The sequence below is a fragment of the Rhineura floridana genome, chromosome 8 (genome assembly GCF_030035675.1).
Source record: "Rhineura floridana isolate rRhiFlo1 chromosome 8, rRhiFlo1.hap2, whole genome shotgun sequence".
Lineage (NCBI taxonomy): Eukaryota > Metazoa > Chordata > Lepidosauria > Squamata > Rhineuridae > Rhineura > Rhineura floridana.
In genome coordinates, this window is record NC_084487.1 from 66288637 (window position 1) to 66313572 (window position 24936).

Below are 24936 nucleotides of genomic sequence, written 5' to 3' on the forward strand. Positions count from 1 at the left end.
CAATGGCTACTAGTCATGATAGCTATATATTAGCTCCAGAATTCAGAGGGCAGTATGTCATTAAATACCAGTTGCTGGGAACATGAGTGGAAGAGTACTCTTTCCCTCATATCCTGCTTCGGGGCTTCTTATAGATATCTTGGACTAGATAGGCCTTTGGTCTGATCCACCAGGCTTCTTCTTTGGTGCTAATGGCTTTTGTTAGGCGGTGGGCACACTAGTCACTTCAAAATCAGCCAGAATGGTTTTCCTGGTTGTGTTTTGAAGCGGGGCACACCACACTCTGCTGGGCACACACCCCTTCCCCACTGCTGCCTTCAGACTTTTCAGGACCACCCACAGCAAAGTGTTGGGTCAGTCACTATCTGCACCTGAGCCTGCAGCCAAGTGTTTCCATTGGCCACACCTGGAAGACAAAGGGCTCAATCTACCAGTTGTGAAACCTCCTTGGCGCTAAATAAAAAGCAACACTGGAGCTGATACAATGAGGTTTTAAGAGTAAAAAGGGGAGGAGCTTGACTAGCATCACCTGGAGACACTGGATTTTTGGGGTCCACTCTGGGTCTCCTGGTGAGTTACCTTAATCTCTGGACTCTTAGCATTCATTTTTTTAAAAATTAAGTTTCTAGGTGGTCTGGTTCACAAGCTATAAACCAAAACATCAGCCGCCCCCCTGCCTCAACTTCTGTTAAATAAAGTGTAGCTGGCTGCTCTAACCCTGCCCTTTCACATTTGTAGCCAACAAGTGAAGTCAAGGTTGTGATTGACAAGGGATTTCTTGACCTCCAGGCAGTATCTAGACTCCATTGCAAGGCCAGAAAACTGTTGTATTTTTCCAGCTTATCTAAAAATCTCATAAACTGAGTAACTATATAGCTTTCAATCTTTTTCTCTCTTGTGTGCAGGAGTTGAATGAGTTTACATTTTTCTGGGCTGTTGAAGAGGGCAGTGTTTTGAAAACCTTCCCAATATGAAGCTTTAATCCTATACTTGCATTTCTGGGAGTAAAGCTACAATGCTAATCCCACATACCTGGAGTAAACCCCATTGAAATCAATAGGACTTACTTTTGAGTTGACATTGCTAGGATTATGCTGTAAATTAATGGGACTTTTGAGTGGACATAGCAAAGAACTCTGTGTTGTAAATCTTTCTCTCCCCTCAAATCATATTTTTAACGCAGTTAGGCAGGGTTTACTTAGGTATTACTGCTTTTATTATGTAGGAAACTAGTAGATTTTTTTTAAAAAAAGTTCTGCAATGACCAACTATTATTTGCTGTGTATGTATTTTTACATCTCCAGTGTGTGTGTGTATATGGAGTCTTTTCAACAACCCTGAGAGATGGGTTTTCATGGTGTTATTCAGAGGAGGTTTACCATTGCCTTCCTCTGAGACTGAGAGGCAGTGACTGGCCCAAGGTCACAAAGTGAGCTTCATGGCTGTGTGGTGATTCTAACCCTAGTCTCCCAGGTCATAGTCCAACACTCTAACCACTACATCACACTTGCTCTGGAAACCAAAGCAGCTCACAATAAGAAATAAACCCCTTTAAAATCTAATAACCATAAAAACAAGTATAAACAGTTGCAAAACAGCTTAAAGTGGCATGATTCTGAATTTTGGGTTGGGTGAGTGAAGTTCCTTATTGCTTGAGATTGCAGTTTTGTGCACACTTCCCTGTTTTAGTAAGCCCCATTGAATACATTGGGACTTGCTTCTGAATAAACAAACATAGGATTGCACTATAATATCTTCACAGGTTGTGCAAAGAGTCTGTTTTTAATGATGTTTTAAAGTGTTTTTAGTGCTTTTGTTTGCCACCCTGGGCTCCTACTGGGAGAAAGGGCAGGATATAAATCAAATAAATAAATAAATAAACTTTGAAAGTCATGCATATATAAATATTTCTTCATACTATGTCCTGATAAGTATCTGATTTCACACTGATTGTACATTATTATTTCTTCTATATCACTACAGCCTGCCCCTGTGACATCACTCAGGCCCACCCCTATGACATCACTAGGGGCCATCGTCATGACATCACTAGGGCCATCGCTCAGGGTTTGGGATGCTTCTGACCTGGCAACCTTAGTCATGTGTCCCCATTTTCAGAAAACAGAGGTAGAGATGCACTGGAACCAGCACAACAGTAAGTGTCTCTCTACTCTTAGTTTACCAGGGAGCAAAGAAGCCGCAGATCCTATGCTGAGTTGGAGCTGCTTTGGTAAACTTTTGGGGGTAAATTCCTCAGTCAGCCACCCAGCCCAAGGTAAGGAGAACTCCAGAGAGGGAAGAAGGCTTGGAGCTTACTGACTGGAGTTGTTCTTAATTTGACTGTAGGTATGTGTTGAGCCACAAAGGAAGATTCTCCCTTTTAGGAGCTATTATTGGTTATAATGTAAAAGAAAAAAGGTCTCCCTCTTGTCACAAAAATGAAAATGGATCACTGATTTAAGGCTTATCTATAGCCCACCTTTCAAATTAAATTAAAAGGTAGATCCAGCTTTTCAATTCAGCTATAAGTACACAGCAGGTAAGATGGTGAGGTCTATTTTATTGTTTAGGCTGCAATCCTATACACACATACATAGGGGTAAGTCCCACTGAATGCAACAGGGCTTAATTTTTGAGTAGCTGGTCACAGTGGGAACAGATATATTAAGGAGCAATCTTAAGAGGGGCCAAGGAGGGGTCAAGCAGTGAATTCACTGCCCTATCTGTAGCCTTGTGAGCTCCTGCTGTACCAGGTCTAGGATGGCATAGCAGAGGGTCCTGAATTGGGCCTTTCACCTGATTTCCAGGAAATGGACCAGCTCAGGACCCAGCAGATCAATGGTTGACCCTGCTCCACCTCCGTTAAGCACATTTCAGGGCCTTATGCTGGTTATTGCCAGCAGGAATACTGCTGGCAGTAACACATGACAGTGCATGTTGTGGTGCAGCCCCCAACCAGCAGAGTTTAGCGTATAGATTTTACTTCTGTAAGCGTCTGTTGTCATTATTACTATCATTACATACATAGATACATAATAGATACAACAACAATAAATAATAATGCTCTATCACAGGTTCAACATTATATGGTGTCCAGGGGGAAGAAGAGGATCCATATGGTGGCTAAAGGTTTGCTCCAGACTTCCTCTTTGTGGGATTTTCTGTGTGTGCAGTGTACTCTCTTTTTCCAGCGGTACTGAAGAATTTGTAAATTTTATAGATTATTGCTGCATTTATAAATGTATGGTGCACATGCAGATGATGTCATGTGCAGCTTTTCTGGATTGCAGCCTTTATATTTATAAGAATCCCAGCATTCCTGTCAAGAACAACAAGGTTGGCCCAGGTAAAATAGCCCAGCCTAAAGGGATTGTGGGGAATATTATGCACAGGTTCTTGGGATGCTCTAAGCTGAGAAAAATCAGGGCATCTCACATAGTCCATCTGCAGCTTGTTAGCTGAGAAGGGAGGCAGCTGAATCTTATCTGTAATGCCTGGTACCAAGGTCAGGAGGTCTCAGTAGCCGTAAATTAGTAGGCTTGGCCTTGCGGTGAACTTTCAGACTATTCCATCATGATTGGCTAATTGGCCCTCTTGATGTTGCTGGACAAATTCCCATAAAAGAGGGATTAGCTTTCATCAAATCGACCCATTCCATCTTGACTTACCTATGTAATGTCTAGTGGTATATGCAGCCAAGCGGGGGGGGGGGCTGTTACTTTTCCTGCTTGTGAGTGTTCTAGCTTAGGCTATGTAAGCTTTGCTATTTTGGGTTTGTGTTGAACTTTCATACTATATTAGTACATGTGCTGACTACGCCTAACTCTGTTCCAGAGTATTGGGCTTAAAGGAATTTGCATGTTGTTCTTCTATATGCACTTTTATTATATTTAATAAACTACCCATGTTACTTGGAGCCCAATAACACAGATACCATTTGATATGAAAGCATGTGCCCACCATACCCAACAGCAAAATCCGCAAATTCCATATTCAGTTGGTCCATAGATGTCCTGTTTGTGGTCGGAGTATTGTGAAAACCTGATTATCAAGCATCCATATGTGTGAGCTTTTTTTTGGGTCTAAATTACTTTAGCATTGGATACTCCCCTAAGTCCATTCCTTTTCAGTGATTGGTTCATAACAGTTGTTTGCTTTTCACACGCTTTTTTGGAACAGCACAGAAACATATATCTTTTTTTTTAATTCCCACGCATGCACAGGTATGTGGATGTGCTATTGGGAGGAAAGGAGACAAAGGGCTTGGCATATGATGGAGGAATGCCCATGGACCACCTATTGCAGGAAAGTCCACGCCATTGCTTCCAAGCACATGGACATTAATGCGATTGATTATTGGTTTAGGAAAACATTTTTGGTGGTATTTCTAATATTGATTTGTGAATGCAAAAATCCGTATTAGCTTGCAACATCATATGGATGACAGTGAATTAATGAGGACACAAAGCTATATAACACTGCAGATTATACAGTCATATGGATGGGCCTATACTGGAAACAAAGAGCAGGTTCCTGAACTAAGACCCAGAATAACTTTTTTTTTTAGTTGCAAATGTTGAAAACTTGAACATAGTTAGGAAACAGAAAAAGGAGGATAATTCTTAGTAGTCAACTAAACAAATTCCAAATGCTATAATGTCATATAACTTGTTGCATGACGTTAGCCCTCCAGATGCTGTTGGACTCCAGCTGCCTCCTGCCTCAGCCAGCATGGCCAGTGGTCAGGGAAAATGGGAGTTGTAGGTGAACAACATCTGGAGGGCACAATGTTGGCTGATAAGGTTTTGCTAAAAGTTAAAGGAACTGATAAGAAGGCAGTACTGTATCTGCAAGTAGTGACTACTGTTGCTTCCATGGTGACTACTGCTACCACCATTCATAAGCTGTGCACATGTGAAGCTTTCACTCCCCATAGGAAACTATGATGCCACACATCTTAGTATGGATAATGAGAAAGCTGAGTGAATGCAACTCTTGAAATCACAAGTAATATTTACCAAAGCTTAGGGAGCAACACTACAGATAGTAGTATTGGTTATCTATCCTTTGGCACAACCAAGAAAAGGAAAGCATTCGGTTCCCTAACGTCCCTTCTGATATTACTGTTGTTGTGTGGTTTAATCTTGCTTGTGCCACAAAGGCAATGTTGGAAGTCTAATGTTACCTAAGAGTAATCATGACTTCTCCCTCTGCCAGTATTACTCTTGTTTCTAGAGGGGTTGGCACTGGCGTTGGGAAAACCTATGAAAAGGGTACCCAGTGTTGTAGTCCTCCAAATACTGTTGGACTACAAATCCCATAATCTGTGATCATGGGTCATGGTAGCTGGGGCTGATGAAGGTTCTAGACCAACAACTTTTAGAGGAAATCATGTTGGCTAAGACTCATCTGTGATGTCCGCTTGTCTCATGTAACAAAAGGTTTTTGACCTTATTTCATGTGGCAGGGAAAAACTATGTTGCAGCAGCTTCCAGACTGCAAATCTAGAATAGCACCAAATAGCTATTCTCAATTTAAATTCATCAGGCTCCTCTGCTGGGTCTCTTTCACAAGAAACTGAATATACTTTTATTTAGATTGGCTTGCTCTCAATGTTAATGTGTCACATCTTTTACCCTCGCTGCACTTAGGTTTCTACTTTTGTGTTTAAGTGTAACAGTCCAAACCAATAGACATCTGGTTGGCCACTGTGAGAACACGATGCTGGATTAGACAGGCCTTTGGTCTGGTCCAGCAGGGCTCTTCTTATGTTCTATGCATGTCTGCCCAGAAATAAGTTTTCCTGAGTACAGTGGGGTTTACTCCTATGTCAATGGGTATAGGTGTATTTGTTATTGCTTTTAGAAATGTATTGTATTTGTATGTCTTATTGGTTACATTATATACTGTTTTATTATTATGTTGTACACTCTTCTGGATACTTTCAGTAGAAGAGTGGGATGTAGATTTATTATTATACTACATCTGTGATACTTTTGAAGACACTAAGAACAATTAAGTTATGACAAACTTTTGCTAGATTACATAACCTGGTTACAGCAATACTACTACTATTTAGCATTTATATAGTATGCTATGCATTGTACACCGGCCCCAGTACTTGCAGATGAGAGATGATAGAATCTGAAACTTGAAGACAGAACCAAAGCCTTTACAAATAACTTCCTTGTTAAATGCTAGATTAAGTTTGACTCTGCTTTCAAAGTGAATGCATCAGGCCTATTACTGGATGTCATATTGCATGTGAATAGTCTGTAAATAATTCCTAAGCTCAATTTATTGCTCATTGTAACTGTAGAACAACCATTCTATGCACTTTTTTCCTTGGAAAATACTTTAAAATGAAATGTTCCATAATGCATTATGTACACAAGGTTGTTAAAAAAAAAAGAGCTCTCCGCTGCATTCACAAAAAGAAAGAAAAAGAAGTTTCATTACATAAATTATATCTCTAACACACATTGGGGCTCCATGCCTTCAGGACAAATGTAGATAACAATGTGACTTATGCAAATCCAGCACTGGCAGGACCACAGCTTTACTGCCTGGTTCTAATACAAAATGCTAACATTTTAAAGATCAAAATCCCAACTCCAGCCTCAAAAATAAACTAATGAAGTACTGTCACAGTTTTCCAGCTGCAAATTTAATTCCTCACTCAGTTTAATAGGAACTGGCATAACTTGACATGTTCATAACACAGCAAAATACCAGCACAGTCACTTGAATAGTTTTTGAGTAATAATCACAGTGAGGTGCTAGAGAAGGTCTTGAAGGTCTCAGGAGACCCTTATTAAAATCCTGTCACAAAGGTAGGCATTCACCGCCTGTTTGCCAAGGTTGGCATTCATTTTTAATAAACATATTACTACCTTTACTATGCCTCAGAAATGCTTCAAAACAGGTGCATAATAATTACTGAAATAATGTATGTATAGCATGTTCCCAATTGAAACGTGCTATATAAATTATTACATTTTCCGGTGCATCTGCTTATTCCTCTTGTTTCAGATGTCAACTATAGTGGTGTTTAGATTTCTGGCTACCCACAGGAAGATTGTTTTGATGATAACACCAGAATTAGGTGCCATTCCTGTATGGTTTTTAGTGACAGGTAGAATGTTCCTGAATTTTTCAAAAGTGAGAAATTTGGTTACTTGTTAAAGGCTGATGATCCGCCCCCCCCCAGCCCTTGGCTGGTCCAAGACATTTTGCTGCCTGAGGCAAAGGACAAAATGGTATTCCTTCCCATTTCATGTAGAAAAGCAGGTGATACTGGCAATTTAATCTTTCTTCTGCACTGGTGATGGGACACTGTTTTGGCCCAAAATCACTTCTCTACTTCCATTAGTGAAGGTGTCTTGTGGATCAAAAGCCCTTCTGTGAGTGTAAAAGCACCAACTGGATACTACCCGCTATTTAACAAGAAACGTTAAAGGTCTCTTTGGATTTATGCTTCTCTTTAATTTTTACATCTCTTTTTCATCTGATCTCTCCTCCATATCATTCCTCATTAGTAACTCTGTTCATACTTTCCTGGCTTAAGGATGTGGTCCTACTAATATAATATAATTATATTTACCCAGAGTTAAGTTTTTTTTAAAAGAGGGCTATTTTCTGTAGTATTGGAGCTTGTTCCCTTTTTATTTAGCTAGAAAATAGAGAAATTATAGGGTTTTCCCATGAAAGAAAAGCCAAGGAAAGGCAGTTATTGATGCAAAACAGCCTGAAAATGCCCTGTATTGCAGGGGAAAGATGTATTGGAGTATAACTATTCTTGTAGTCAATCAGAGTTGAGGAAATTTACATGGTTACAGTTAGACACTAATCAGACACTCACAACCAAAGTGCAAGTGTCTGCATAACGAAAACTGTACTGTTATGCTTCAGTAGCCTTCTAGCATCCCTACACTTTAATTGTATGAGTCACTGTAAGAAAATGACTCATTTTATCCACAGTACAAAGAACAAGTGAAAAGACTGTCAGCAACAAATGCCTAAATACTCCACTCACACAACTGGAGGAAAACCAGCAATACCACTATAGTGGTATTGATAGAGCCTACATGATTAAGAATTATAGGTCTTCTGTTGTGCTAATTCCTTGAACTTTTTTAAATTACTTTTTTTGGCCAAACTAAAACCCAAGAAATCATTATCTCTAATAGCTTTATCATGCAAACATTTCCTAAGCATTAAGCCCCACCACTTTCAATTAATTCCCCAAAAGGAGCTTAAGAACTGGAGAATAAGTCAGCCATTTCTAAGTTTAAGAAGGAGTTCATGGTTTCCAACATTAAAATATATTTGTGTAATTATTTATGGCATGCAGCTCCATAACAGGTAATTCTCTAGAAGGCTTACAAGAAATAATTAGAAAACAATTTAAATACAAAATAACACATAAAACCATAAAATCTAAAGCTATATAAAAACAAAAAAGTTACGCAACACTTCCATTTGCAGATTCTGCCCGCCCCTGCATTACAATTAACTGAAAAATACATTTGTAAAATATGTTTACTTAACTAACATACAGTCCCTTCTCAGAGTGAGATATAATTTTCTCTTCAGTATTAACCATGTACTTCAGTATGAATATTGTCTAAGTTGGACCATGCTCTTATGAGAGCTAATGGAACAGAAACTTTGCACCATTTTAATACCAATGTTTCTGAAAACAGAAATCTCGATGGGCAGTCCAAAAGCTGTTGGCTATCAATTTTGCAAAAACTATACCTGCCAAATTGCCAACTTCCATTTAAAAGTCAGCAACCAGTTTTTCAAAAAATTGTTACTTGCCATTACTGTTCTCATATTATACCCATGGGATAGGGGGTTAAGAATAAAATGAAATGAAATGTGTTACTTGTCCACATTTGCCAAATCTCTTGTTTAGGAGCCTTTCCCTGAACTTCTGGAACACAAATTTTCATTTCGCTTGCTCGAGGCTTTATTGAGACTATGACTTGTGTTCTGAGCCCGTGGTTCTGAAACCCACTTTGCTAGACAGTCAACTCAATCTCTCTTTTAATCAGAACTATTTTATTAAAAGAGAAAACACAAAGGTATACAGAAACTTCCAAGAAAACATACAGTGTCTGGGGATGGTGAGCTGAGGATGGTGATGATGATGAAGGTTGATAGCAGGTAATTATATTGTAGGATTGTTGAAGAGGTAGACTTCAATGGAGGAGAGGTAACTTCTGAGAGAGACAGCTTCTGGAAGAGGCCATTCTGGCAGAGAAATACTTCTGAGAGAGAGTGATAGGTAAAAAGGGAGTGTTGTCCTCTGGGGCTACTAAGCCTGCTGCTAGCTTCAGTGATGACTGAAACAAACTGAGGCAGGTTTTGGAGGGAAAACTAACTAATCAATTAAAGAGAGGGGTGATGTCACCTGATAGGAAGTTACTATAAGGCTAAGGGAGCATAGAGACAGACCTCTAGAGTTCCATAACTCTAACCTAATACAGTAGGGCCCCGCTCATACGGCGGGTTCCATTCCAGACTGCCGCTGTAAAGCGAAATCCGCTGTAAAGCAGAATGCACTGACTAACATTGACAAAAATGGTGCCTGACGCCCGAAAAACATAAAACCGGAACAAGCGCCATAGGAGCGGGGCCTTTCTGCAGTTGACAACCGCTGTATCGGTGGAACGCTGTAAAGCGCAGCGCTGCAAAGCAGGACCCTACTGTAAATGCCTTGTTTAGCACAACAGAAGGAGTTTCCCTATATACAATTCTAAATCCTGTGGAGGCAGCACAACCTGCATATTGGGGATAAGTACGTTAAGGCTCCATCCAGGGATAATATTGTTTAAAATGCCACAACCTGGAAAATAGAGTTTAAAGTCAGTTTAAAATCCTGTCAACATGTTTGAGGAACATCTGACACTAAGAAGCATTGTGAGGAGATGCTGGCTGAGACCTGTACACGCTACATTATGTCCTCCCCTGCTGATGTGTGTGTGTGTGTGTGTGTGTGTGTGTGTGCGTGTGTGTGTATACATGCACATATATATGGAAGGTGCGGCTGCGGGAGGCAGAATGAGACTCAATACAGGACTGACATTGAAGGTGAAAGGCAGTAGGAGACTATAGCACAGGGTTGATAAAAATCAATTATTATTTTTTAAAAAATTAAAAATCAGATATTTAAAAATTTAAATCAGATTTCAAAAATTTCTTAAAACAATTAGTAAAAAAAGAGAGCCTAGGTCAAAGATATAATCACAAATACTAATTATGCAACTTCTAATTATATTCTATGAATATGTTAACAGCAGTTTATGGAGATGGGATCAATCCTATTCTGCAGGTGGCGTACATGAAGTGCACTTTCTCTCCTTTTTCAAGGCCTTGCCTCTCTCTAAGTGCAAAAGTAGAGAAGGTCAATGAACAGAGAATTTGGGGAGATGGAGTAGTTCTGAACAAGGAGGAGACCACTGAGGTGGTAATCCAGTTCTTAACAGCAGTAACCTCTTCTGCAAGTGTACAGAGAATTTCTTCTTCCTTTGACTAATTCATTCTAAATTGAGAAATAAGTTGAAAACTGAAAAAGCAGGAGAGCTTGTATTTCTTTTCCACACAATGAACAAGGAAGACAAAGGTGAAGAAGAATGTTTTAACTGTACCGCTCAATATTTTCTCATGTTGATTCAGTTGAAATTGCCTAAATATTATTCTTTAAAGAACTTAACATTTATCTAAAAACTGAAATTGTTAACCATTCAAAAAATCCATGTGCATGTTTTGTTAATGATGTTGTTTCATGAAGAAGAAAACTAACCAGAAGAATAAATTTAAAAGCCTGTTTGGTGTTGGTGATTCTGGCACATTGTGACAAAAATATTATGATAAATTGGCTGGTTCATCTCCTGAATGACTTCAGAAGTTCATTCTGCTTTAGTACTAAAATGATAAAATTATCATCCCATTTTTTGATAAAAATTAATCTGAAAACAATTTAGAACATTTGCTTAGTGTGTACCAACCTTCTCATGAAACCTACATCTCTGAATATGTGTTAAGGTTATATTAAACAATAATGTACTAAAAACGATGATTAATAGAATCTTCCTCACTAGTGATTTAAACTGTGATTTAAATCACTAAAATTGAGTCCTTCAGAGAAGCAATTTAAACCATGATTTAAATAATTTAAATCAATTCGGTTTAAATAAAATCAACCCTGCTGTAGCATAGCATATTCATGAATCAACCTTGAAAAGGGAACTGATTACAAAGTGAATATGAGATGTATTGATAAGAGGAGTGAAGTTAACTCCATGGAGGACAGAATTATGAGGGGTTCTGTAACCAAACAGGGCTTCTGTAACAAAACACTTGTAAGGGTAGGTGCTCTATGATGAGAAGAGTCCTGGACTTTCTCCATACACATGGCAGTCTAACGGTGGGCCTTGTAAAACAATAGGGTCTAAAATGACAGAGTTGTGCCACTGCCTATATGGACAGCCTACATGTGTTAGGTTGATTTAGATCTTCCCTCAACATGCTGACATTGTTTGGAAAGGGTCAGCATGGGATAGGATGGCGGGTAGGGAGAGCGTGGACAGTCCTATTCTTTCTCCCCAAGTGATTGAGGTTATGTGGCAGAGGGTGCTGGTTAGCATTAAACATAGTTAATTGTATATGCCAATGTGACCCTTAGCTATAGTCTAAGGCCAGCAAGGGTGTTTATTTCATTTCATTTATTTGCAGATTTATATACTGCCTTACAATTTAAAGTTACAGAAGAAGTGTACAATAAAATAAAACAAAATTACAAACTCAGTAAATAAAATCAATAAAACCAATAATTGTATAATTAATATTCCATAAAATGACTTCAGGGAAATCCTTCTTAAACAAAAATGTCTTCAATAGCCACTTAAACATCAAAACGTTAGGAGTGTGTCTAACTTCAGTTGGTAACTGACTCCAGAATGGTGAAGGGAATTTGGGAAAAGAGGGGCCAGGAGGAGCTAATACACAGTCCTATGGTCCAACCCTGATCATTTTATTTTGGTTAAGGGACAGGCAGTGTTACATCTGTACTACATAAATCTGGTAGCAACAAGGTACAAGCTATGGCCTTTAAAATCCCACTACCTCCATTTCCTTTCTTCATCATCTGCCAGTAGATATTCCTACATCCTTTTGAATCTGCTAGAATTAACTACAGGTATATGACTTCTGAGTTATTGGATATGATTGCAGGATAAAACCTGATATATGATGATTCATAAGAAGCTTTCGCTATTTCCTTTAGAATAATAATGCAAGAGCTGAATACTTAACATGTAGGTGACTTGAAGAACCCCTGTTCAATCCAGGATACAAAAACATATTTTGTCTGATATTTTCAGATCTCTTGAAGTTCTGAAGTCACTTACATTTTGTCTTTACATTATGAAAACTTTACTTGGCCTCAAGCAAAATAAAGAACCTTTTCTGTAGTTTAGTTCAATATTTGTATCCCACTTTTCTGTAAAAACAGGAGAGTTCAAGCGTTGTAGGAGTGGTTAAACAGTGACAGTAACAATGTGGATTTGACTCATCATAGCTTGTCCCATTCATTCATTAATAGCCTGCTCCATCCCAAAGCCCAAAAGTGAGAAACAACATATTACAAACACTAATTCCTTACATAAATTTATTTATTTTATTATTATTTGATGTATATCTCGCCCTTCCTCTCAGGAGGAGCCCAGGGCAGCAAACAAAAGCGCTAAAAACACATCAAAATATCATAAAATCAAACCTTAAAATACATTCAAACAAAGTAACTTTAAAAACATTTTTTTTAAAAAAACCTTTAAAAACATATTTTAAAAAGGGTTAAAAAACATATTGTTTAAAATAAAAAAAAATATTAAAAGCAATTCCAACACAGACGCAGACTGGGATAGGTCTCAACTTAAAAGGCTTGTTGAAAGAGGAAAGTCTTCAAAAGGCTCTGAAAAGATAACAGATGGTGCCTGCCTAATATTTAAGGGGAGGGAATTCCACAGGGTAGGTGCCGCCACACTAATGGTCCGCTTCCTGTGTTGTGCGGAACGGACCTCCTAATAAAATGGTATCTGCAGGAGGCCCTCACCTGTGCAGCGTAGTGATCGACTGGGTATATAAGGTATATAAATAAAAAGTAGGGTATATAAAAATAAATAAATAATATAATAATGTAATAAATAATAATAATGTAATAAATAATTATAATGTAATAAATAATATAATAAATAAAAAAATAAAAAGCAGACTGTCATACCACTGTTGCTGATGAACACTCACTCACTCATTGTGTTGACAACATTGTAAGCCATAGTTAATCCAGTAGTGGTCAGTGGGCCAGCGAAGGCAGGGTGGTGTTGCACACCTGGATTTTGGACATCGAGAGTCGCTGCCACTCATTAAGAGGGAGAGGGGCAGTAGCAAGGCATGGGCAACTCAGAACAATGTGGTGGCAGAAGCATCAGATTGGCTCTGTCGTTACACCTGCACCATGCCTTGCCTCACCCCCTTGTGGTAAGTTGCAGCGACGCTTGGCATCCAGAAGCTAGGTGTACAACACCATTCCTCCTTTGCTAACCCACTGACTGCTACTGGGTTAATGGCTTACAGTGAATGAGCATATCACTCCCACTTTGCTCCCTCCTGCTAGTGAGAAAGAGTAACAATAAACTATGGTTGGGTTAGGGTTACTTCCAAACTGGGGATGTAACAAGCATTGATTGTTTGATTAAACAAGCCACAATCAGGAAATCAAGAACAAACCTTGACTACAGATTGTTTGGAACAAAATAAATGTTGTTCCTGATTCAGACATAACAATAAGCCAAGGATTGTGGTTTGTTGCTCCTGCTCACTAGCGTGGAAGAACGAAGCAGGAACAACCTGCGCTTTCACAGTAAATTATTAACTTACAATAACAAGCAAGTGCATCCAGTTTACCAAAAGGTCAAGTAATCCTGAGGAGAGCTTGCTCCCAATCCTTACCCGTGCTTATGGGTTATCTCTGCACTACTTTCTGAATTTCCCCTTCTTTTCTGACAAATGGACTTTCATGGTCACTCCCAGCAAGCAGTGCACAGGATTGCAGCTTTAGTAATCAGGGCAAATATATGGACATAAGTCAAATATATATCTTTAAAGAAATCAAAGCATGCATATGCATTTCTTTAGCATTTTTTTGCTGTAGAAAAAAAATCTAATTAATAAATAGTATTTCTCAAACATCACTCTGGTTCAATGAAGGAGCATTAATAAATGCATGTCTTTTTCAAACAGTTCTCCAGTGTCAACAGCAGCAATGGAGATGGAAATTTCTACCCAAGTTTTATGTTACTTACATGGGATTTTGTTCAGCTCATTCATAAATTTCTCCTTTAACTTTGAAAAGGCATCTTCTTTTGGACCCCCCTTTCCTGCTCCTCCAGGAATTGCTGTATCTGTGACATTACTTGCTACTGCAGCCGCAACAGTGGTGCTTAGTGGCGCCGCTAGGGCCTGATGTTGACTTTCTTTTGCCATTTTCGTCCACAGGGAAACTAAGACTGAAAACAAAACAGAGGAGGAAAAAAATGTTCAAAAGGTTAAAATGCATCTTTTGCTCAACAATAAACCAGACAGCAGTAACCTCAATTGGTGCACCTGCTTACTGGATAAATATCACATCATTATCATATTGTGTACATGTTGGTTCATACAATATTTATTGGACCACAGGGAAAAAAACTTTTCCAGAAGGTAATAGCTGCTGCTTTTTCTTATGTCTCGACTCCTTTTCAACACTACTGAGCCTCAGACAGTTACTTCTGTTGGATATCACAATATGGCTAGGCATCTGTTGTTTAAACTTTGGATTCTGCCCTTTCTTTTTGAATGTATAAGAAAACTAGCAGACAGCAGTTCCATATATACAAACATTTCACTGCATTTGCATAATTATTTGTATCTGTGTCTTCGTATGGAAAGTTTCAGAGCACCACTAGTCACTAACATAGGAAGTAATTACAACAGAATAATTAAAACACCTCCAAGCTTCCCTGAACTCTGTAACCACCAGTGCACCCTACTTAAGCAGAACTGTACATTATTCAGAAAATTGGCTCCATTTTACTCTTGAGCCATATTTATTGAAAGCAATTTTCCTTGCTGACATTTGCTTCAGACAATGTTCTGTTAAATTATTTACTTTTCTTGTTTGCATACTGATGAAACCACTGCATCTGTGGGTAGTTGAGCTGCATCCAGATTGGAACACCCAGAGTGTTTAAATAAATATGTTCCTACATTAACGTACTTTTAACTTAATGCTTGTTTCATGGGCATTTTGTGACATCTTTATTTGGGCTATAGCATAAAGCAAAGCTCTTTTATGGAGCTGGCATTAGAACAATCTGAATAGTGCCTGAAGGTTGGCTCAAATGTTTGCTTTAGTTCTTTCTGAACAGACTGTTCTGATGTCATGCCTTGTCCTAAATAAGATTAATCTGAATCATAATTCTCATTTTTTAATTTAAAAAAAACAGAGAGAAAAGGGATTTGAGAGATAACAATAATTCATTATTACTCTATGTATACAGTTGTTTGCACTCTTCCAGAAAGAACTAAGCCTGTAGTTTCCCACCGGGATTTTTTAAATCCCCCTCCCCCAAAAATGAATAAAATGAAAGACTTAGCAAGCCAAGAGATTTAAGAAGCATCCAACTGTATAAATCAATCAATCACAACTTGCAGACAAATTCTACATCACTTTGGATCCCAATTGTAACTGTTCAATATGGATAACTGAATCAGATGATAACTGCTTTCTTTATTCTTCCAGCTACAATGACTATCCATATGCTTACATTTCAAAGTGATGTAAATAGTAATTCCCAAAATGGAGAAACCGGCTCAGCATTTGCAGTGTTAACTTCTAATGAGGAGAAGGGCTGAAAAGGTTGCGAAGCAAATGCACGGCAGAAAAACAAGATTCGAACCAGGGATTTCTTGTTTTCACCTCAGTATCTTACCTACAACATCATGCCACTACACTATATGTACCATCATGCTTTATTTTAACCTATTTACTCTTGGGGGTGGAGTAAGAGACAGTCAAGCAATATGGATTGGATTCAATAGTTCTGTGAGGAGAAGGCTTCTTCCCCAAGGATATTTCCCATTGCCTCATTCCAGCTGCCCTGTGCTCCATGAAAAAGCATGTCTGGTGAGTTAGTTGACCTTCCAGAATACTGTGGACTCTGAGCAAGATGCCTCCACTCAGTTTTGGGCAATTCTATTTCCACTCCTGCAGCCCCCCACGTTACAGCTGATGCTATTCAGTAGGGTATCACAATTGCCTGGATATGTTTTTGGGGGAGGGCAGGGGGCTGCAGGAGGGAAGACAGGATGGGAAAGATCCTGTCATTTGCTGCTCTCACAACCTTTGGATTCAGTCTTAAGTGTTCTTTTTAACTTAGTGAGCGTCAGTTAAACTAAATTGCAGAACCTTGGGCTGGATTAATTAAGGTCATATTCCAGCTTTTTCAAACTGTCATGAAAGATGCCTTTTTAGGTACATTTAACAATCTTAGTGACACAGTTATTTTTTTCTGAACTGCTCTGTCACTTTTCAGCCTTGGAAATCACAGATACTTCTGGCATATGCTTGTGGATTGCTGGGAATCATCTAGCTATTCTGACAGTAGCTTGGCATCAGCACAGCATGGCTGTTTATGGATCATACTGTTGTGAGATTGCTGTCTGGTTACTATGGTTGAGATTATGAATATGAGCTTTTCCTTAAAGCAATGTCTAACCACAAACTGGGATTTGACAAAAGAATGTGATTATTTCTGTTGTGTATGTTAATAGGTCAAGTTAGTGCTTTTTGGCCTAATTGCACTCTTGTCGTTCTCTTCCAGTTCTAGCTGCTGGGTGGAGCTTTTCCTTCAATCTACTTATGTATGTTGCAATTTGTGTTTAAAGGCTTGAGTATGTATTGTTTTCTCCTTGAAACCCAACACAACAATTTCTTAATTGTCCAGGACTGCCAATGTATGTCTCTCTATGGGAGCTAATTTTTCAAAGATAGTTTCTTGATATAGAGATCTCTTGGGAATGTTTGGAATTGGAAAGCCATCAGAATTTGGAAACAGTGGCACATCTGATATTTCCATGCTAAAGGGAAAGGGAAGGTATCTATGCATGAAATAACTAAAGCTGTTGGCTCCTGTGCCTCATATGCCTCTGGAAATGATGGTGTTTTTTACATAAAGATGGGTCCTTTGTTTATGACTTTAAAATACAGAGGTTGGAGATCATGCCTTAAAATGGGTTGGATGAGACTAATACAGCCCCCATAGCCCTTTTAGGGGACCACTGTCTCCTGATATCTGCATTTGCTGGACAAATCTTTAATGAAATAACACTACTTAAACAAGTAGTGTCAGGAGTTGCAGCTAGGATTTCTGTGCTATGTGCTCTGGTAGAATCTGGTATAATGACATTTGCTCTCCCAGCAATTTTTATAAGCACAGAGGAGAGCATGAGAGAGCCCACCATTACTGGAAAGTTAGTCTTGAAAATCCTTTAAAGTCTCCAGTGCAAACTGAAATTAATTTTCATCTTGCAAAAATCCCTATAGATAGGATTTTGTCACCTGTCTTGGATGTTCCAGGGGAGAGCCAAGTGAACTTTGATTTGTTAAAAAAACACCCCTAATGTGAACAGTTCTCTGGATGATAGCCTTGTCAGCCGACTAACAGAGGAGTCCACATGGACTCTGAGTGAGTATGAGACTATGTTTTTGGATGGATAGATAACCCGTAACAGTAGGGAGTTACCAATTCTGAGTAAGATAATTTGACTGTATTTCAGCCAGTTTCTACTCTTAAAAATTGTTTTGAGAATAAACTACCAGAGCCTGTAACAAAGCTTACAATTCTACCTGTCTGTAACTGAAGAACTCATGAGGTTCATTTATTGAGAAGTGAGCTCTATTGCGTGATTGATATTATCTATCAGGAGTTTTGCTGGGAGAAGTTTAGTTGCTTAATACACACTATTCAAATGGCTCAAAGGGGTGTGTGCAATTGGGAGTTAGGCATCCCAATATATGCATGGAGGTTTGGAACACACTGAAGTATTCTCAGTCCCACAATGGGGCCTATTCAGTCCAAACCCCCTCTGTCCACTACTTATCTCAGAAGGAAGCCACTAAATTTAAAGGAAACCTCCCCTATGAAATTCAGGGAGGCTACTAGAACAAAACACCAGCAAGCCCTCAGGAGGGGGAGGAGGAATTCCTCTCTGACTTTTCCTAATAACATTCAAATTCAGAACCGTCACATGGCTATTACAAGATCTATTATCCCCCTGTAGGGACAAACAAGAAAACAAAGTTCTCATGAGTCTGAAATCAAATAAGTCTTTTCAGACTTGCCCTATAAAGGAAACTAGATCCAGATTAAAAGAATAAGGAGAGTATCCATGAGAATGTCTCTTTATCTAATTATTTCTATCTACTTAGTTTATTAAATGATTGACTAGACTCGTAAGATGACTCCCAAATGTATGTTAAAATGCTGTACTGTATTTGACGTACATTATGAATACTGAGAATTATTTATTTATTGTATTGTTTTTTCTTGAGTTCTGCTTGATACAGTATTTTGATATTTTTGCATTGTGTTTGATCTTTATTTTTGAATATGTTTTTGAGATTCCTTTGTAAGTTGCTTTGAGTTTGATTCTGAAAAAAGCGGCTAATAAATATTAACATTAATTAATTAATTGATTAATAATATAATGAAGCAATTTTTGGAACAGACAGGGAGATACAGGAGCAGAATGAGCTGAAGGCACCTTGTGGTTTCAAGTCTTTTTCTTTGGAAATTTTATGTGAGGAAGCAGATCTGCTGCCTTGTAGGAGTGCACATGATGTTGGCCTCCACTTGCGTTCTATGCATGGATTGTAAATAACTCAAATATTGCAATAGCATCACAAGTTAAAATTGTTCTATCTTAAAAAGCAGGGGTGGGCCCTCCAGAAGTTGCTGGACTACAACTCCCATAGTCTCTGACCATTGCCCACGCTGGCTGGAGCTGATTGGAGTTGGAGTCCAACAACATCTGGAGAGCCAGAGGTTCCCCAACCTTGTTTGAAAGGATGCCAAGCCCAAGCAGTGCTCCACCAGAACTTCTAGCCACTCATTTAAGTGTGTAAAATGCACAACAATGCTCTGAATGTGCACAGAACTGCACCAGAGTCCAAGGAAGAATACATGCAGCTCATACAAACCAGTATTCGTCCAGTGGGTAGAAAATTAATCTTGCATTTGGAATACAGGTAAGGCTCTAATCCTGTACAAATCTTTTCAGAAGTCCCATTGAGTACTCCTAGACAATCATGTTGAGATCTATCTCATTTCTGTTATGAATACATTGTTTGACAGTAGTCAAGATGCTCTGATATCCAGTTTCCCCTATTGCAAAGTGGCAAATATCCTCCACAAATGCATTTGTTCTGTTAAGCCCTACCTTAATTTTTATGTCCATTCTCAATGTCCATTGGCAGCAAAGCCAAAGTTTGTCCTAAGGTTACAGCTTGTGGTTAAGAAAGGGAGAGGTTAATGACAATCCCAGGTTTGGATGACATCCTGAAGCAAACTTTGCCTTAGCTGCCATACTGCACTGAGCTAAAAGGAATTGGGGAGGAGCAAAGTGGCTATAAGCTTCAGCACCGTTATAAGGTCACAGTAAACCACAGCTTGACTTATCATGATGTGAAAAGCAAGCTATTGGCTATTTTAGATTTTGCTATGGGCCTTCAGCTTTAATGTTAATATTTGTGATTTTAATAGGGATTGTTATATATTTTGTTATTTTTTTTGTTTTTTGGGCTCAGTTTCTTTTAATATTGGACAAGTATAAATTTTTAAACACCCCCACCCCAATAAATTTAAAAAGGCCAGCAGCAACTTTAATAAGTACACCACAGTTCAACCAAATGCAGACTAGAATTCAAGGGGGGAAAAAAGGCTTCAGAGTTTTTAAAATGCCAGTGTGGTGAGTCCACACAGTTCACTGAGGTCCACAGAGGAAAAATCACTATAGATTCTGAACATTTTGGCTCATGCATCCTTTACTATATTCTCTTACATAAAATTGCAGTAACAACCTGACCCTATGTATGTTTATTCAGACGTACTTCAATGGGAAATGTGCATGGGTTTGCAACCTAAGCAACAAATATTTTCACTGCAAGCTGATTGTTTCTAAACAGAAAAACAGTATCTCTCTGGGTTCTAGAGACTGCCAGATAGTCAGCTTCATATTGGAGTGGTATTGGATATTATAGCATTTTCTCAATGAATGTCAACTAAATCAGAAACAGTTGTACGATATATCATAATTAAATTAAAATTACATTTCTTAATTATAATATATTGCTTAATTATTTCAGGTCTGGCAGTTGAGAATTCTGGCTTGTAATGGAAGACACAATTTGCAGTGATGACTTTCAGTTAATTAAAAATTAAATCAAATGTTGTAATTTATTTGCTTCCAATTTTGGCATCACATTTGGAAATTGTATTGGGAGTGCCAATGTAAAGTGCTACATTTCTCTTTTTCTCCCTTTTTTTAAAGAAAGGAAAAATAATGAAACAAGTAGAGTCCTCTGATCTCCAGGAACAATCCTTGGTGGACTCACAGTGCAGTTAGAGGTCACTACATTTAATGAGGCATGCACAAATGCTCTGAGATTTGCTGTAAAGCCTCTAACTGTTATATGCCAAAGACAGTTAATAGATAGCAAGCTAAAGTAAAATAAAATCCTGACTGGAAGAAAGTTCTGTGCAATAACTTAAGATTTGTGACAGTGCATAAACAAGCATCATCACAAAGATGGTGAAATGGAAATGGACTGCCTTCAAGTTGATTCCAACTTATGGTGACCCTATGAATAGGGTTTTTCATGGTAAGCGATATTCAGAGGTGGTTTATCATTGCCTTCCTCTGAGGCTGAGAGGCTATGACTGGCCCAAGGTCACCTAGTGAGCTTCATGGCTGTGTGGGGATTCGAACCCTGGTCTCCTAGGTTGTAGTCCAACACCTTAACCACTACACCACACTGGCTCTCCACAAAGATGGTACAGAACGTTTAAGCTATATAGTAGTATCCCACGGGTGGGGAACCTCACATCTGGGGGCCAAACATGACCCTCTAAGACTCCCTGCCTGGCCCTTAGGACTCTTCCCAGGGCACACACACTCCTGAGCCATACTCCTCACCAACCCTCTTTGAGTGTTTTACTCTGGCTGGAATATGCCCTTCAACTCTGATAATGCCTCCTGATTGCCTAGGCCTAGGATAAAGAGGGGTATGCAAGTGTGAAGAAACGAGTCTGCATCTATTATGCAATATATCTTTTTTTATTGTTAGATCCAACATGTCCTTTGTTCAACATTCTATAGCTGGAGCTTCCTTAGATTACAGTGATGTAAAATCACATAGACATCTCTAGAGTTTCATATGAGCTGGAAGGACTTGACCAGACCCAGCTTTGCTCACCTGGTTACTTGGTGTAACACCAGCACAGGCTGCAAGGATGACAGGGGAGGGGTTACTATGGTCTACAGAACTTCCATCTCTGTGAGGGCCTGCACCTGGTGTCAGGCCAAGGAGAGAGTAAACTAGGGTTGCTGCTGATGTACCATCCACCCTGCTGCCTGGGAGCTTCTCTGACTAAACTGGCGGAGGCTGTCTTGGCTGTGGTATTGGAGCAGCCCAGAACAATAATCCTAGGTGATTTTAATGTCCATGCTGAGGTTGCTTCTAGTGTTCCGGCTTGGAACTCATCTCCATGACAACCATGGGATTGTTTCAGGTTGTCACTGGACCAACATATAAGGCAGGGCACACACCCTCAATTTAGTTTCTGCTCCAGATGGAGGAAAGGGTGGTCTGCAGATAAGGGGGGTGGATGTCACACCACTGTTGTAGTTAGACCACTTCTTGGTGAATTTTAGACGTACAGCTCCAATCCTCTGCTGCAGGGGTGGTGGACAGCTTAAGATAGTCTGGCCCCAAAGACAAATGGAATCCACTGGATTCCTAAACACCCTGGGGGAGTTTCCAGTAGATAGAACAGGTGACCCTTGTTATGCTGTGGAAACAGTGAAATGTATCAGGCTCTTAACATGGTTGCCCCTGAGCACCTTCTTGGCATTGTGGACCCCAGTTTGCACCTTGGTACACCAGTGAATTAAGGACAATAAAATAGGTTAGATGACGGCTAGACTGCAAGTGGTGAAAGACATGCTGTGAGGCTGATTGGGCATGACTAAAACATCATTACCATGCCTACTGTGTGGCAGTGAGGGCGGCAAATAAGGCATTCTCAAGTAGTCATCCAGTGGAGCTTTTCTGTTATTGTCAGGGGTCTGTTGATATCAACTCCAGGAAATGGAGTTTTAGATGCTTCGGAAGCCCACTGTGAATTGTTTGCAAGGACCTTTGAGAGTAAAGTAGCTCAGCTCTGTAGCAATCTGATGCCCCATCTACAGTAGTCCCCAGTGAGGTGTCCAGTGCAACATCTGCCACAACATCTTGGGATCAGTTTCAGTTGATGACGTGGACAAGGTGCTTGTGACGATGCGGCCAGCAACGTGTCCTCTTGACCCTTGCCCTTCTTCTTCTTCTTCTTATTTATTATTATTTATTAAATTTCTATACCGCCCGACTAGCATAGCTCTCTGGGCAGTGAACAAGAATGCAAACAGATATATACAATAAAATCCAATAACATACAATGAAAAATACAAAAAATAAAAAATCTAAAAACAATTACAGCAGGTTTTAAACCTAAATTAAATTAAATTAAAAGCCTTGGAAAAGAGGAAGGTTTTAACTTGGCGCCGAAAGGATAACAATGTCGGCGCCAAGCGCACCTCATCGGGGAGACTGTTCCACAATTCGGGGGCCACCACTGAGAAGGCCCTAGTTCTTGTTACCACCCTCCGAGCTTCTCTATGAGTCGGAGCTCAGAGGAGGGCCTTCGATGAAGAACGCAGTGTCCGGGCAGGTTCGTATTGGGAGAGGCGTTCCAACAGGTATTGTGGTCCCGCGCTGTATAAGGCTTTATAGGTCAAAACCAGCACTTTGAGTCTGCCCCGGAAGCAAATTGGAAGCCAGTGCAGGCGAGCCTGCTTATTCTTGCTTATTAAAGCTTGCTGAGGGGGTGTGACTGAGTAGATCCATGGTGTGGTCAATGTGTCTTTGTGATATGGAGTAGTCCCAACGCCCCTGAAAGTGGCAGTGATCTGACAGGTCCTGAAAAAGCCCACCCTGGACCTATCGGTTTGTGACAACCAGTGGTATAGTTGTCCAGGGTCTCAGACCCCTTACGTTTTTGGGAGCAGGGTCTCTATGTTTCCAGCATCCTATGAATCAATCAACATGAAAGGAGAGTGTGTTAGCCACTGAGAAGAGTCTTCTAACATGCTTCCTTGTCCTTTCCTGCTGATTGGAGCCAATCAGAGTGAAAGGAGGTGAGTCAGCCACAGATAAGACATTTTAGTAGCTAACACTCTCCTTTTTCATGCTTATTGACTCCTAGAGATGGCTGTTGTTGCGGGAGAAGGCATTAACAAGGATCTCATTCTCAACCCAGCAGCAAAGAAAGAGGGAGGGGCATGGCTGTGACTATAATGAAGGGACCCTATACTTCTGAATTTGCCACTAGACTACTGGTAACAACTATCGCCTGGTTGCAAATACTCCCTTTTTAGGGAAGATGGTCGAGAGAGTTGTGCCACAGCAATTCTAAGTACTCTTGTATGAAACAGATTATCTTGACCCATTCCAGTCTGGGTCCAGGCCTGGTTATGGAAGTGAATTGGCCTTGTTGCCCTGATGGATGACCTTTATTAGCAGAGAGACAGGGGTGTGTGCCCATTATTCTTACTTGATCTCTCAGCAGTGTTTGATACCATTGACCACTGTATTCTTCTGAGCAGACTTGGTGAGATGGCCCCCTGGCAGTTGTGCTGTGGGTACCATCTAGTCTCCCCATGCTGTTTAACGTCTATATGAAGCCCTTGGGAGCAGTCATCAGGAGATTGGGGGCGAGGTGTCAGCAACACACTGATGATACCCAGCTCTATTCCTCTATAACATCTGAATCACGAGAGGCCATATAAGCCCTGGACCAGTGCCTGGACTTGGTGGTGGACTGGATGAGGGCCAATAAACTAAGTCTGAATCCTAGCAAGAAGGAGGTGCTGTGGGATGGTGGTTTCCAAGTTTGGATAATTGGTCAGTTGACTGCTTTGGATGGGGTCATATTTCCTCTAAACAAACAGGTTCATTATCTGGGGGACGTTCCTGGATCTATCTTTGTTGCCCAGGTGACCTCAGTGGCTAGAAGTGCTTTTTACTAGCTTCGGCTGGTAAGAAAGCTGCCGTTGTGTCTGGACTAAGAGAGTCTGACCACTGTTGTCCATGAACTGGTAAGCTCCAGGCTGGATTACTGTAATGTGTTCTATGTGGGGCTGCCCTTGTGGTTGGTCTGGAAGCTGCAGCTGGTGCAAAATGTGGCAGCAGGACTGCTCACTAGGGCAGGGTATCATCAACATGTCACCCCTCTGCTGAAAGAATTGCACTAGCTGCCCATAAGCTACCGGGTTAAATTCAAGGTTCTGGTTTTGGTATACAAAGTCCTATGCAACTTGGGACCAGGATACTTGAAAGGACAACTTACTCTTTATATACCCAGTTGATCACTGCACTCTGCAGGTGAGGGCCTCCTGCAGATACCATCTTATCAGGAGGTCCATTCTGCACAATATAGGGAACAGATATTTAGTGTTGTGGCACTGACACTTTGAATTCCCTACCCTTAAATATAAGGCAGGTGCCATCTCTGT

The 24936-nt window shown here is 39.9% G+C and overlaps 1 protein-coding gene across 4 annotated transcripts in view; it reads right to left on the minus strand.

Moving 5' to 3' along the window:
* The window catches only part of SYT1 (synaptotagmin 1), a 533241-nt gene that overhangs the window by 152275 nt on the left and 356030 nt on the right, over window positions 1-24936 (minus strand). For all 4 annotated transcript variants that reach the window (XM_061639659.1, XM_061639661.1, XM_061639658.1 and 1 more), the window contains one exon: window positions 14370-14573. In XM_061639659.1, coding sequence (XP_061495643.1) covers window positions 14370-14550 — 181 coding nt within the window. In that variant the 5' untranslated portion in view covers window positions 14551-14573. The remainder of the gene's footprint in view (window positions 1-14369; window positions 14574-24936) is intronic.